Below are 16390 nucleotides of genomic sequence, written 5' to 3'. Positions count from 1 at the left end.
ACTAAGCCTACAGTTTTGAATTTTTTTATATTTGATTGATATTATTGTTACAATTTACGAAAAAAATTATTTTTATAGTTCTAATCACTAATAATGAAATTTTGAAACTTTTTCGAAAACCCTTCAATTATGGTTTTTATAGTCCTTTATGTCACTTTGTTCGAACAGGTTGTCCATCTCCGTTTAAAATCTACCACACTTTTGGACAACGTTTTTGTGCTCTTCAATTCTCTTTTAACAAGAGCCCAATATCTCTTCACTGTACTCAGCTCCAGTTTGTAGGAATTGCCTCTCTTGGTACAAATACCACATTATTGTTCTTGTACCACTCAAGACCTTTCATACCATAGTGATAGATGCCAAATCAGGCCAAAAATAAATGGACACATTAAGAAGTCTAATGAATGGAAACATCCTTTTTTTGTAACATTCATTGATGTAAATTTCGGTATTTATAAAGCCCTTTGTAACAAATGTTTGGCTTTTTTGCCGTAACTGCATATTGCTTGCCATACCAAGAAGTTTTTGGGAAATTTGTTCTACTTTTGGGTCCTAAACTGTTCTTCAACATTCCCTCGAGCATCTGCAGCATAAAAAAATTTACCCAGAAGCTGCGAAAATTTTCCATACGTACATTTTGTCATCCATTATGCAGCAGGTATATTTTTTGTATACAATTTGACTTGAATTTCCGTGCTCTGTCTTTGGTCTCTAAATTTTTAGAAGAGTTCATGTCAGGAACTTTTTGAGCCTTGTATGCATTTAAACCAGCATTGGCTTCAACTTTTCGAACCAAAAAGTCAGAATACTGACCTAACCGGGCAGCTTTCCTACCGGAGGTGTTGGGAGCTCTTTTGAAAATGCTTTCTATTTTTTGGCTTTAGCAACATCACGTGGACCATTCCTTTTACCTGAACCAGGTTTTATATCAACGGACAAGTTCTCCTGGTACTGCTTAATAACATTGGAAACAGTTTGATAGCAGACCTTTGATTATTTGGCCAACTTTTTGTAGGACCAAGTTATTTTAAGCAGGTATTTAAGTTTACTGCCCAAAAATGCAGCTAACAGCAAATAATTTACATGAATCTTCCTGATTTGGCCGTCTAATATGATCGATGTCATAAAAATCGTTTATATAGCAATATATAAACGGATTAAAGGTTATGTAAATCTCAACTTTTCGATGCCTTTTTGAGTTATCATTAAATAGGTGGAGAAACGTGTAAAAAAATTGTGTAGTGGTTTAAAAAGCCTTTAATTTTTTTTCGATTTTGTTGCCTTGTGTTAGATAATTCTTTTTTGCTGATGTTTATGAACATACACCTTCAAATATACCAAATGGCTTATATTTTTTGCGATGTCCGACAGTCAATGTGTCCATGTGATATAAGTTCTGTAAAAGGTACAGTTTAAAGACAACTTGATGGAATTGGTTGAAATCGCTAGAAATCTCAAGAATAAGTTAAATACTCTGTAATTATGATAGAATTTGGAGCAAATTTATTTTCTGTATCTAATGAATTATATTGATAAATATGGTTAAACACAGATAAGTAGGACTATCAGATCAGACAATTGTTCGTTGAAGATTCATTACAACAAAGAGAGCGAAGATAATGAGGGTTATCAAAATTCACTGATACTTGCTGAGGTATATATGTACAGTAGCGACCATAAAAAATGCAACACTATGCAATTTGATTTTCAACAGCACTGATTTTGCTCAAAAAGGAATCCAATTGTCCGCACTGCTGTTTTTTATTCTTATTGATTATAGGCAATTATTGTATGGCATTTTGTCCAATATTTTTTTACGTAAGGATAATTAGAAAATTTTTAGTAAAAACAGTGGTAAAATTGTGCGAGCAAAAAAAATGCAAATCTACAGAAAATTGACTTGATTTTTAAAATTTTGAAAAAAATAATTATAAAAAATTGGTAAAAAAAAACAATAACAATGTTGCATAACCATCATTTACTATTAATACAAAAAAATTTAAATTCAAAAGGATAAACATTTTATCCAAAAACGTCATACTACTATTCCGTTATAAAAATTTAGATATAATTAAAAATTGTGTTATGATTAGAGTGCCGAAATAATTTTGATGGCTTGTTTTTAATTGGATTTTATGGAAATAAATCTAAAATGTTAGACATTGATGTAATCAAGGCTGTGTTACCTGATCCATGGAAGGTGACATCATATATTTGATGCTACCCAAACGAACACATGTGGACATGTGTATGACTATTGCAACCTCCAAAAGATAATTTAATGATGCAAATATAATAAGGAGAAACCAATTCAATAAACAATATATTATTTACAAAAATAAATGAAGCGCCTGTGCTTTTCGAAGCAGGTCCTTTATGCTTAAAATGGTGCAGTCGTATGATATGGAAGGTCAATTAACGTAATTTTAATTTATTCGTGTCTGTATATTTTTAATTATTTGTGTTTATGTCAGTAGGTGGTAGTGGGAGCTGAAGAAACTGCGCCACCCCAGTTGGACTTAACCACAGGTCTATGGGGCGCAGATTTGTAGACCTGGTGGGACAATTAAATAAGTGCATTATATCATGAGGACTTTGATGACAGGCGGGGCAACGGTTTAAAGTGCCAGGAACGATTCGTTCTCGGTAGCAGTTGAGGAAACTGCACCAACCGGCCTGGGTAATTGTCTCTCACAATCCGATATCGCAGGGGGTGTTCGTTTAGGACTCTGTTGCATCTGTAGCCATTAATGGCTTCAGTAACCGCCGTTTGATGCAACAATTTTCGAGCACTTGCAATAGACAATCGGTTAACGTCCGATGGTATGACGTCTTGGATGTCGCTGCGAAAGCGTCGAAATCATTATTTGTAATTTTTAAAGACCACATGATGTCATATGATTGTGAAAATATTATTTTAGCATTAAAATTCAGCACCCTTCTAACATTAACTAGTCATATCCTTTTGATCTTTAGCTCTTATGCACTCAGTTTTAGGCACACCACCACAATTATTTGATTTCCTTTTCATAGATTTTAAATTGGTAAAGAAATAAATAAAAATTCTTAAAATTTTCTTGGTTTTCGAAAAATTCACCATATTGAACGGAAAATGCATCATTCGTTAATTCTGTTATCCTTTGTAAATTTCACATCGTTGAATTTATTAGTATTAACCGTAAATTACTGTATTGTAACAGTATTATAGTTTTTATTAATTTTTTATAATTATTTTTTTCAAAATTTTAAAAATCAAGTCAATTTTCTGTAGAGTTTACCACTGTTTTTACTAAAAATTGTATAATTATCCTTAATTGCATATGATCAATAAGAATATAAAAATAGCAGACGTGGACAATTGGATACCTTTTTGAGCAAAATCAGTGCTGTTGAAAATAAAATTGCATAGCGTTGAATTTTTTATGCTCGCTACTGTATATGTAAATGCTTTTGCTTTTCTAATTGTCTTAATAAAAGTGATAAAATTTTTATAAATATTTGATATTCATTGTGTACTTACCGTATTGTACTTATTACTAAAATATAATTTACCTTGATCTGCAGTTGCAATGCCAATCTGCATTATTAATAATACAAATATTACTATTAATTTCATGATGAATTGGCATTTTTTAGGAAAATGCATTGATGGCGCTGATCTCTTGCATGATACGGTGTTAATGAACATGTTTAATGATGGCTTGTAAGATGATGTAAATAAAAGTTTGTGGCAGGAATCATCTTTGGATATTACAGATGATAGTAGTGGAGTTGATAATAAATAATTTGATGTAATAAAAGCTGATGATGTCGATGTGTATGTTGATAAAGAAGATGTATTTGTTGTTGTAATTGCTTTTTTGTAAGATAATGGCAAGATAAATACCATTGTCTTAGTTGATATCGCGGTTAAAATTTGGGTTGTTGAAGCACATAAGGAAGTCTTTTGTTGTATGTTGGAAGCATTTTCATTATAACTATTTTCTTTACTTATATTATTTATTATAAAATTCGATTTGTCAGTGGATAAACCATTATTGAAGTCAACATTATATACAGGTAATTTATGATTTTTATGAGATCGACTATGATGCCCTCCACAGTAAGGGTACAACATTTTTAAAACTTTTTGGTGATGATGGCGAATATAACGATGAAGGAGCGACACAAGGATGTTGGCTACAACTTTTAACATTTTCTTCTTTTCACATAAATCGCATGCATCGGATAAAAAAGCATGCATTTTCCTGTTGATACAAATATTTCTTTTTCCAAATGGTGTCTTATACTCATAATTGAGATCTAAAAGTATACACAAAAATACAAATATTTTCAGAAAATTTACAGTACATATTTACAACAAATTTACAGCATGCAAATATGCGGCCAGCTATTTAGGGGCAAATTTTTGATTTTTTTATCTACTGAATTTTAAGTGCAATAGTGCCAAAACAAAAGAACCTTGTCAAAAATGTTTGGAAAAATATGTACAACATATTTGGACAAAAGCGAAATATTTAAAACAATTAATTGAGAATCACATGCAATATAGCAAAAAATTTTTCCCTAATTAGCTGGTCACCACAGTATTAACAAATTGTCTATTAATTTTAGTTTTATACATAATTAAGTGCGTTCTTTTCGGTGAATAAGAAAAATACTTTTAAATATTCTCATGTCCCTAATCTAGTATATATCACGATTTCACGAGACGATTTCTTCAGATAGGTTTTTATCGAAATTAGGTCTAAAATTTTTAATGACAGTTCCATGATTCAACCCGGATTTACAAAGAAAATATTTGTGTATAATCATTTCCTTCGAAGTAATTAAACGCCACTATAAATATCAAATATGCACTTGTTTTTTATTATTAATCTGTTTATTGAAACCTTTATAAAACTTAGTTATTATGATTTACTTAAAATTAAACAACAATTAACATCACACTATTAATGATAAGTAGTCTAAAAAACCTTGAACAAACATAAACATAATAAGAAATTTTAAAAACAACCACTAATTATCACTCTTTAATTACAAACGAGTCTCAGCTATAGGGGGTTCATGTTAGCGATTGTCGAATTTCATGAGAAAAATATAAAATTTTACAATATAAACCTGTGTTTTACTCACTTGAACGTGAAATTATTTTATTGTTAACTGCTTTATTAAAATATAAAACTAAAATTATTTGAAAACGAGATCATGAGAAAATATCCATTGAAATAAAATTATATAGCAAATAAAATTACTCATTCGTTGTCATACAAAAAATTAAATGATCTGTGATCTCTCATATTTCTGAACAAAAATTGTTTTTTTTATATAAAAACTCCAAATATCTAAATTCGCGAATAACTTGGCCAATAAGCGTTTAATTAAGAAAAAGAGCTCGATCACAATATGTAAATTCGCGAATAACTTCGCCAATAAGCGTTTAATAAAGAAAAGAAGATCGGTCTGTGATCACTCATATTTCTGAACAAAAATCGATTTTTTATATAAAAACTCAAAATATCTAAAATCGTTAGTACTTGGTCAACAAGCGTTTAGTCAAGGAAAGGAGCTCGATATGTGATCACTCATATTTCTGGCTAAAAATTTATTTTTTTATATAAAAACTCAAAATATCTAAAATCGTTAGTAACTTGGCCAACAAGCGTTTAATCAAGAAAGGGAGCTCGATCTGTGATCCCTTATATTTCTGACCAAAAATCGATTTTTAATTTAGAAACTTAAAATATCTAAATTCGCTAATAACTTGGCCACTAAGCCAATAATCAAGCAGATCGTAAAATAACGGGTTCACTTTCATTTCAATGGTAAATTCTCATTCGCAGCCATTTAAAAATAATTTTTTGTGATATATCACTGAGAGTGATTTATTCGAGAACATTTTAGGATTGGGGTTGAGAGAAACAGAAAAGAAACAAACGCAAATAATCTGGATGAGTGATTTATAATTTATTTTTTGCGTAAAGGTTAGCTTGTGACTTTTATTTGCGAACATGAAAAATAAATCGCACAAATGCATTTGATGCAAATCAACGCTTAAATATATTAAATTTATCAAAAGATTAATAACAATTTAAAAAAAATTCTCATTGTTACTCAGACTTCATACTTATCATATTATTTCCATAATTTGTTAAAAATTACTAATATGTTATTGTATGTAAATAAAAGAGAAAGTAACAGTTATTAAGAACAAGAACAAATGAATTGTTTTTTCTAACACCAAACCATTAAAAAAACGAATAAAGGTCATACCAAACCATTTCATAATCGTTATTTTCAGTGATTTATTTTTATCACAAAAATATAAATCACAATTTGTATTTTTTGGTATATGGACGAGTTATTTTCGATCTCTAATCGTTAGTAACTTGGCCAATAAGTGTTTAATCAAGAAAAGGAGCTCAATCTGTGATCACTCATATTTCTGGCCAAAAATCGATTTTTTTATATAATAACTCAAAATATCGAAATTCGCAAATAACTTAGCTAATAAGCGTTTAATCAAGAAAAGGGCTCGATCTGTGATCACTTATATTTCTTACCAAAAATCGATTTTTAATTTAAAAACTCAAAATATCTTAATTCGTTAATAACTTGGCCAATAAGCGTTTAATCAAGAAAAGCAGGTCGATCTGTGATCACTCATATTTCTGTCCAAAATTTGATTTATTATATAAAAACTCAAAATATCTAAATTCGCAAATAACTTGGTCAATAAGCGTTTAATCAAGAAAAGGATCTGTGATCACTCATATTTAAGACCAAAATTTGATTACTTTTATAAAAACTCAAAATATGTACATAGATTTACATGTATCTGTTGTTGCAAGTCTTAGGTTTTTGACAACAGACTTAGGTTCTTTGTCTCTCAGTAACGCTTCAATGTATATTTTATTCTATGACCATAAGATTCATTGTGCATATTTTAAAATTAAAAGTAAATCAAACATAACCCAAACCAACATATATGAATAAAAATTATCATTCAACAACACGTTTATTTTTTTCTTTTTAACTATTTGTACCCATTTCAAACCGAAAAAGGAAAATTTATGTTCGAATGAGAAAAATGGTCTGGATCCAGTTCTGAAGTATCTGATCTGAGAGATGCAGTTGGGAAATCGAATGACAGTATACATTTTAAACTTGATGGTTTGCTATTAAATGTTGGAAATTACGATGAACAAATTAAAGAGCTAAAGGATGAGGTCCACACCACGCGTTTTACGCTTTCTGGCATTCTACGCGGCTGTCAAAAAAGTAGAATCAATGTATTTGTACGCTGCAATGTATTTGTACGCTGCAAGTTACAAGTACAAAAGCGTAGAATGCCTTGACGCGTAGAATACTTAAAGTAGATCTACTTTCTACTTTTATAAGCGTCACAAGCGGCGCACGAACATGTCAGCTGATTTTAACAATTTATATTATTTTTTTAATGTGTATTTTTCAATTTTAATAAATTAAAACAAGTTTAATGGTGAAAAAATAAATATAAGCTGCTGAAAACGCGAAGTTTTTTTAATAATAAAACAAAAAATTTACGCTTAAAAAGCATCGCATGTAACTTCAAGCGTAGGATGTGAAATAGATATGAAAAGCACACAATGCTTTGACGCGAAGACGCGTAGTGTGGACCTCCAGCTTAACAGATGATATTAAAAATTGCAACCAGTTAATTAAATACTAGAATCGCCTGGTGGTCAAAATTCGACCACTAATAACGAAATTATACAGTCACTTTGAGTATACGCAAAAATATTTTTCACGTTTGTGTACAAATACACGTGTATTTAGATGTGCATAAACATGTTGTTGTTGTTTTTCAAGCAAATTTAGAACGCTTTTTAACACTTTTATGGAAAAAATAGAGAAAATAATCTTTTAAACCATATATGTTTCATCAATATTGGTGGACAATAACATACTTAAAAGTGTACCACAAAAAAACGTGAGGCCTATTTATATATAAGATGTTTATGATAACAATTGCAACAAGATTAAAGATCTCGAAGACAAAAACGACAAAAAGGGATACAGTTATGCATAACTATTTTAAAAAAGGCATAATTGTAGAAGCAGACATTCTCAAAAACAATGGTGTAAAGCGTATTTATCTTAATGACCATTTAGCTGAAAAAGGAGGAAAATTGAACCGCTTATGTCATTATCTAAGGAAAGATAATACAATTCCCATATTTCGCATATTAAATTCTTATTTACTTCGAGTAAAAATACAGGATGCTACTGAGAAAATGTTTGAATATGAAGAATGTTTTAAACACTTTAACTTTGGGAAACGCCAGCTAGAAATTTAACAAGTATCGACTTCGGACAATTCTTCAGTTAACAGTGAAGTCTCAACAACTCCTTAGTAACGAATCGGGAAAAAACAAAGCTATTTCTATATATATAAAAATTAAATGGTCCATGTATGTAATGTCATCGCGTGAGAACGGCTGGAGCGATTTGGCTGATTTTTTTTTATTCGATTCGAAATTTTCAGGAGATGGTTTGTAAAGAAAAAAATTACGACTAAAACCGACTTTTTTGAGTCCAGTCAACTGTAATAAAAAAGCCCCTAAAGTATGCTGTACAAATTTAGATGTTTTATTTGCAAGTGAATAAGAACAGGCAGGGTTGGAGAAACTTGACGAACTAAACTTGTCAACTAGTTTATTATAAAAAAAAAAGAAAAAAAATCTAATTCAACATTATTAATTGACTTTTTTCTTGTTAGTCGTCAAGGTAATATTATCTTATCAGGTCAGGCGTCAGTTGCGTTTCTACATTCTCATCACGCCTTGATTTATATTTCTTTGCATTTTATCACTTCTAGGTATGATAGATATATAGAGTACAGAAAATTTGATTATATCGATTTCAACATCATTAGAACTCATGTCGATAATTTTAATATTTCCTCATTTTACGATAATAACTGCGTAAATTATAAACTGAATGTTTTGAATTCATTTCTGTCTGAATTGTATGAATTTGTGTCCATTATTAGTTTTAGTGTTAGGACAAAAAAATTCCTTGGATGAGAATGAGAGAAATTATTGTAGCAAGGTCTCTCAGAAATCGTACTTATTGAACAGATGAGTGGAACAGAGGCAGCGTTCCCACTCATAAAATATTTTTCCTCCCAAATTTCTAATTAAAAACTACCAAAGCCTACCAAAACCTACCAAATTTAAAATATTTGAGAAATGCTATATGGATTCTTTTCAAAATTAATAGTTAACTTAAAATTATATTATTGCTGCTATAAAATTATCCAGAGGAATAATGATATTGAAGCAGAGTTTAACACATATTATTAGAAAATAAAAGTTTTGAGAGCCCTTTGGCATTTTTTGAACTCAACACTACTAAATAAATACACATTTACCTGACTAAACTAAATATTTTAGAAAATGCTATCTTCATATTTTGCAAATATGTAGTTTTATTATTTTGGCTTAACATAAGTAGTTTTTTCGTTATTATTTTAATTATTTTGTTCAGAAATATCGTAGCCTACCAAAATACGACAAATATCGGAACAAACCAACCAAACTACCAAAAGTCAATTTGTTAACTTCAAACTACCAATTTTGGTCCAATTGGACCAAAGCGGCAACGCAGAACAGAGGAGGATCGCATAATTTACTGTCGTCTAAGAAATAAATTGAAGTCGTTAATACAAAAGTTTAGAAGATGTCACTATGTGAGGCTGTTTGATCGTGCTGACAATAGAAAGATGTGGAGAATTTTAAATAATGTAGGATGTGGCAAAAGCAATTATTCTAAATTCTCAAACATTGACATTAACGAATTGAACCGGTCTTTTGTTGTAAAAAATGGCAATGTTACCAATGAATTTGATTTTGAATCTTTGAGTGGACATATTGACGGATTTTCATTTAAACATATATACACTGATGAAACTTAGTGGCCTGTCGAAGGTTAATTCAAACAGCATAGGAACTGAAGAATTGCCAATTAAATTTATAAATTAGTTTTCCCATACATTTTGGATCCCGTTTTGCATTTATTTAATATGATAATTACCACGTCTACCTATCCTAATCAATGGAAACTCTCCCGCGTTGTTCCTATACCTAAAAAAGAATCTGCCAATGATTTTCGGCCAATAAGCATTTTGCCAGCAATTTCTAAGGTAATGAAACACGTATTGAAGACCCAGGTTATCGATTATATTTCTCAACAAAATCTTATTAGTGACGTTCAATAGGCATTTAAAACAGGACATAATACTACTGCCATTCTTTTAGGTATAACGGAAACTATAAGGGACAATTTAAACAGAAACTGTAATTGTGTTATGGTTTCATTGGACCTTTCAAAAGCATTTGACCGTTTGGATCATTCTGTTCTTATTCGAAAGTTAAGAGAAGTTTAAGTTATCTGTGATGGCATGTAGACTGATAAATTCTTATTTAAAAGGAATGTCACAGTATGTTGGTGTACAAGGAATCTATTCGGATATTGTCGATATTACATGTGGAGTACCACAGTGATCTATTATTGGACCTATTATGTTCATTTTATATATGAATGATTGTGTTGATTGTTTGGATTTAGATTTAGTAAAGCCATTCATTATTGCATATGATATCCAGCTATTGTTCGGTACCTCCAGGGATTTTCCGGATGTTTTGGAGGCTGTTATAAAATTTACGCTTCATAGACTGCTTGATTGGGTGATGAATAACTCATTTATGATAATTATTTTTTTTTTCATATTTTATTTATTGTATCTTCACAAAATAATGTGAACTATCAATAATTTGTTCAAATCTTAAATCTAAATCAGTGTTTGTATTGCTTGCTTGAAATTAGCAAAAGCACCTAAAAAAATGCTTTGCTTACAGTTTTTCAGCAATTCCGTCCAAGTTATAGTCAAACAGCAAAAGTCAAAAAATAAAAAAATTGTTATTAGCTTATAGTGATTCAGTGAGAAGTTATCTGCTTGCGCAGCCAGTCACAGCGATTAAATTCACAAATGCTGAAATGCTGTGAGCATTTCAGCATTTTTGTTTTTTCCTATGCTTTTGCTGTGCTTTTTGCTGCGCTCTTTTACTTACAAACAACTGCTTCATGTTTTTCTTAATGTTCATAAATAATGTACGCATGTGTGTATGTATGTACATTTCAAGGAGATGTACAGGAGATGTAGGCTGATAAACTGTCCGTTAACAATTTTGGTTTTCTCAATATACCGACAAATAACATTATTTTCAGATGGCAATACCTCTCAAAATACATGTGAAAGTTGGGAACCCTGCCTTAAAGTGACAACATGTTTACATAAATCAGCTGTTTAATGTGGCCATCAACAGCCGGAATCTTTTGAAAAATTAATTATCCTGCATGTATGACAGGTAGTTAGACCTGGCATGATAAACTCTTAATTCCTCTATTAAACCTTTTTTTTTATAAAATCTATTTAATTTCGTTTACAAAAATACAAACACATAAAAACTATGAACAGCAGTCAGCTGATTGAATTTATCTGTACGATAAATAAATAATTGCAAATGAGGTCGGGACATTGAGAAAACCAAATTTCTTTAATCTGCAGTTTTTCGTTGAGAAAAAAGATAATCACCTAATGAGAAAACGCCCCTTAATCAAATTGTCGGCGACATATTATCATAGCACATTAATGGAGAGTTCGATATTAATCATTTTCGTCAAATTTTTAAAATATGAAAAATATTTTTTTGCTTATTTTATTAAGTTGTTTTGATTAAAATCATTTCAAATCTGAAAAAAAAATTGTTCACAGAAGTAAATTGAGGAGAAAAATAGACAAAACTTCAATGATTTTTTGAAGTTCGAAATATATTAAAAAAATCCAAATATTTCTTTCAGTGATCATGAACAAAAATTTAAAATAAAATAAAAAATAGTAATACATCCGCTTAGCTGTTCTTCATTCGTCGCTGTCTCAGTGACTACTAAATCAAAGAGAATAAGAATATGTGTGTGGTTAGCTTGCACAATTGCATGAATGAAATAAACCTCAACTTTTAAAATCACGAAAAACACATGGTGAATACTTTGGTGATAACTTTAATGTTTTTCAGAATTAAATAAACTGAATCATTCGAGTTATTTTTTAAATCTAATAAATCAAAAGTGCACTAAATGGTTAAAATCAATTTTATTATTCAAAAATCCTCAATAAAATATTAAATATGTTATTAAAGCAAAAATCAGGTATAAATTAAATATTTTGTCCTTTGAAAAATGTGTGGTCCAAATTGAACAAATATGTGAACAGTTTTCAAAGTGGCTTAGAAGTACTATTTTCTAATACACAATACAATATTTTAAAGTTTGTTTCCTATAAAAAACAATTTTTGATCAGCACTATTGAAATTGACAATTTTGTTTATGGTTTAAAAGTTTGGGGCAATTTTAACACCAAGTGCAATTAAGGGTTAATTTTAATTGTTCTGCTGTTTTTATAAATACTAGATTTTGTGTTATATTTTTTTTAAGTCTCATCAAAATCGGCCCAAAAATAAATAACATTTCGCTGTTTCCATGAGAAATTCCAAATATTGAAAAAATTTACCTTTGACCTTCACGATTTAAGGGTTAATGTTTTCCGATTTTAGAAAAACTTTCAGACTATATTTAAAATTACCTGGAATATAATATTCTGAATAGCTTTTGCTAAAAAATCATAGCAGTAAGGAAATTGGGCTCAATCGCCAAAATATGGCCAAAAAAATAGTTTTTCTCGAAAATCTCAAAATTTAAATCGCAGGTACGGAAAAACTATAGGAGGTATTTTCAAACTTTTTTCATATTTTTATTCGCTATTATGTTCTCAATAAATCCCAATGTGATGATCAAAAAATTTTTAAATTTGTTTAACAAAATTTTTAAAAATTTGAAATTGGAGTTTTCAAACTGCTTAAATTTTTTGGTCATACCTGCGAATAGGTTAACGGTATCCTACGAAGACAAAAACTCATATACAAGTAAATATGCATATATTTTAAGTAAAAATGTACTTTTATTATAATATTTATCAAAATATGTTAATTTTGTTTCTACATTTCTTGTTCTAGTGGCCTGAGACACGTTAATGACCTGGCGATTTTTTAATAACTTTAACATTTTTTAACCAGTTTTTGTCTTTTATATCTTATTAGAACGACAATTACGTGTACATTTCGATTCTTTTAAATTAAATTGCAAAAGTAATTATTTAATGCCAAAATTTTTACAAAAACTTAAAAAATTACATTTTTTCCCCATGTAAATGCACCTCAAAACTTCAGCGTCGTTGCGGCACCAGTTAGCGTTATCATATCATCCTAATATTTTACACGTGTTTCTACAATACATATAACCATTCTAGAGGAGGGGACGGTCAAAATTCGCAATTTTATTTTTTTTAGGGCACTCTAATGTATATACTTATATATGGGCAATTCCACGAGAATGACCACCACGTCTGAAAAAAAACCAAAACCCTTAAAACTTTATTTCAATAGGAGAAATCACTAAAGTTGTACCATGTGAAGGTATTTAGAGCTTATTACAACATTTTAATGGCAAAAATAATAGTTTAAACTGACTATATTTAAGTTGTTAATTTAATTAGTACGTTTTAGGCTAAGATAAGATTAAAAAAATGTATTTACTTTAAAATCACCATTTCATTTAAATATGATGGATTGTAGAGGAGAAATATTTGGTTTAGTGCAAGAAATTAAAACAATGAAATATGAGCAATTCCACGAGAATACCTACCACGACTGAAAAAACAAAAAACCTTGAAACTTTTTTTCAAGATGATTTGAATAGAAAAAATAATAAAATGTTACTATGTGAAAGTATTTAGGTCATATTACAACATTTTAAAGACAAAAATAATAGTTTAAACTGATTATATTTAATTTTTTAATGTTTTATGTATGTTTTAGGCTAAAATTGCGGTTAAAACTAGACTCCCTTTAGCTTGTAGTATGAAATCAATTTGACTCTAATTGCTATTGTCAAATTGTTTATTGAAACCGAATGTATATTTTCTATTAATTTTTTTAATTTTTTTTGTATACATATATTTACAGAATATATATTTTTTTATTATAAGAAAAAAATCTGTCACGTACGGTATGTCACGTACGATATTAAATTTTATTTATTATAAAATCATCCAAAGATTGTTTTTATTTAAATATGATGGATTGTTAAGGAAAAATATTTCGTTTAGTGTATGAAATTAAAAGAAAACATAATGCCTCTCACGCTTAGAATATTTTCGCATATTTCTACATGTACCTCAAAATGAGTTCCGTTTAATGTCACGTACGATGTACCCTTATTTCGCTGAATATTTAGGACAATATTTCTAAAGATCTTTTTATTATTTTAAAATAAAGTACCCTAAAGACCAAATTATTTTTCAGATACTCTTATTTTTGCAAAATCTATTTTACTCTATAGGCGTACAAATGTCACGTACGATGATATGGAATTATTGCCCATATGCCACTTAACATTCGCAAATTTTGGTACCATAAAATTACTTTCGTTTGCTGTCACGTGCGATATACCCGTATTTCGCTCGATATTTTGGACAACAATGTTTCGAAAGCACTTATTCTTTTTTTAAATATAGCACCCTCTGAATGGAACATAAAGTCCTAATTATTTTTCAAATACTCCTATTTTTGCAAAATCTATTCCACTCCATAGGCGAACAAATGTCACGTACGATGACATGGAATTGACTTTAAATTCCTATAACTCCTAAACTAAGAGAGAGCAGGTATTTTAACGTTTTTGTGCTTATAATTATGAGAGCTATAACCTTCGAAAAAAAACATTAAAGTGCAAGCTGTTTCGATGTCTTGATTTATGCCAACTAATTTAGACTCTCTTCATCTGGTTTTATATTCATTTCATGGACTTTTTACACTTCACTGTGATTCACCATATTACGATTTCTTTAAAATGACATGCAATACTGAATATTTGATAAGAAAATGTCTGCTAAAATTTAACTTAAGAAATTGTTATCCTTCATAACTTATCTCACATTTCAGTGCCAATGTGACGCATGCTGAAGATATGCCAATCCTATAGGCAATGAGGATTTTCAAATAATGGAACAATTGGAATTGTGAAAAGATTTTTTAAATTGACCTACAGATGCATAAAACTTTAAAATATATACATATATTACTGTACTAACTTATTTGCAAAACGATTTTAGGTATACACACTTCTTTTCTTCAATATATTTTTGAAACAGTCTAATGTAAATAAGTACATACCTATATTAATAATACTGAGTAATTGTTATATCGACTTGTTATGCATTATTTATTTAGAATAATAAAAATAATAATAATACTAAAAGTGGTAACTAGATTTTTTTTTGACAATTTCTGTATACTTCACAAAAAGGAAAAATAACAACAAAAGTATTTTTTCTGTATATACACACAAATACTAAGCATTTTTTCATTACACTTTACCTGTTCCAGCATATGTTTAGAAAACAAAATTTATGTTCACTTGCATTATGTTCACCAGCTTCATTGCGAAAACTTTTTTTTATTAAATACACATTTTAAATATGTTTGTTGTGGTTTGCATTTCTATTTAATATATTTGGAATAAAGAATTATTAGTTTTTTTTATAAAGATTTTCCACTACTGATCAGTTTTGTTTAATTTCACATAAAACTTCAATACACTTTTCATCATAATTGTATTCGTACATTTAATTTTCATTTATATATCAAAAATTTCCAAAAATAATTTATAGTTTTGAGTTTATAGCCAAAAACTCAACAAAGACGCCAATCATTATTTTTACCTTCATAATTACGACCAGTGTTACCATCGTATGACTAATGTGACACTTTTACTCTTTTTTATTATTGCTTTCCCACTTTGCGCATGTGCATAAATCTAAACAAAACATACAACAAATTATGGTTTTTACACGAAACAGAAATTGCTTTTAACCCCCAACTCAACAGGCAATTTTTATTTCTTAACATAAGAAATATCGTCGGCAACTTTATTTCAAACTTTGTATTTATCAAAGGTGAATCTAATAAGGTGACAGCGCCACGAGATGGCTAAAACATCATGCTCTTATCGTTAAAAGGTTATTCGGGAATACAAAATTAATATTTTAGTAAAATTGTTTTTATGCTAAATTCCCAATATTGTTTTCTTATGTTTTTGGGAAAATGTCAAAATTAGCTGATAATAAACAAAAATTGTAAATAAATGCTTTATTTTTGAAATAATTTATATTTTGTAATTTTTAATAGTTTAGATGTAAAATCAGTAAATTTTACATTGTACTTCATATAAC

General features: G+C 29.3%; 1 protein-coding gene across 4 annotated transcripts in view; it reads right to left on the bottom strand.

Moving 5' to 3' along the window:
• Positions 1-15727, bottom strand: part of Eph (Eph receptor tyrosine kinase) — a 48828-nt gene extending 33101 nt beyond the window's left edge. For 2 of the 4 annotated variants that reach the window (XM_065514601.1, XM_065514603.1), the window contains exons 1-2: positions 15537-15727; positions 3553-4302 (exon numbers count right to left, since the gene is read on the bottom strand). In XM_065514601.1, coding sequence (XP_065370673.1) covers positions 3553-4243 — 691 coding nt within the window. In that variant the 5' untranslated portion in view covers positions 4244-4302; positions 15537-15727. The remainder of the gene's footprint in view (positions 1-3552; positions 4303-15536) is intronic. The other 2 variants (XM_065514602.1, XM_065514604.1) reach the window with 2 other exon arrangements.
• Between the last annotated feature and the right edge of the window lie 663 nt (positions 15728-16390).

The sequence above is a fragment of the Calliphora vicina genome, chromosome X (assembly GCF_958450345.1).
Source record: "Calliphora vicina chromosome X, idCalVici1.1, whole genome shotgun sequence".
Taxonomy (NCBI): domain Eukaryota; kingdom Metazoa; phylum Arthropoda; class Insecta; order Diptera; family Calliphoridae; genus Calliphora; species Calliphora vicina.
This window is presented reverse-complemented; position numbering and strand designations above follow the sequence as displayed.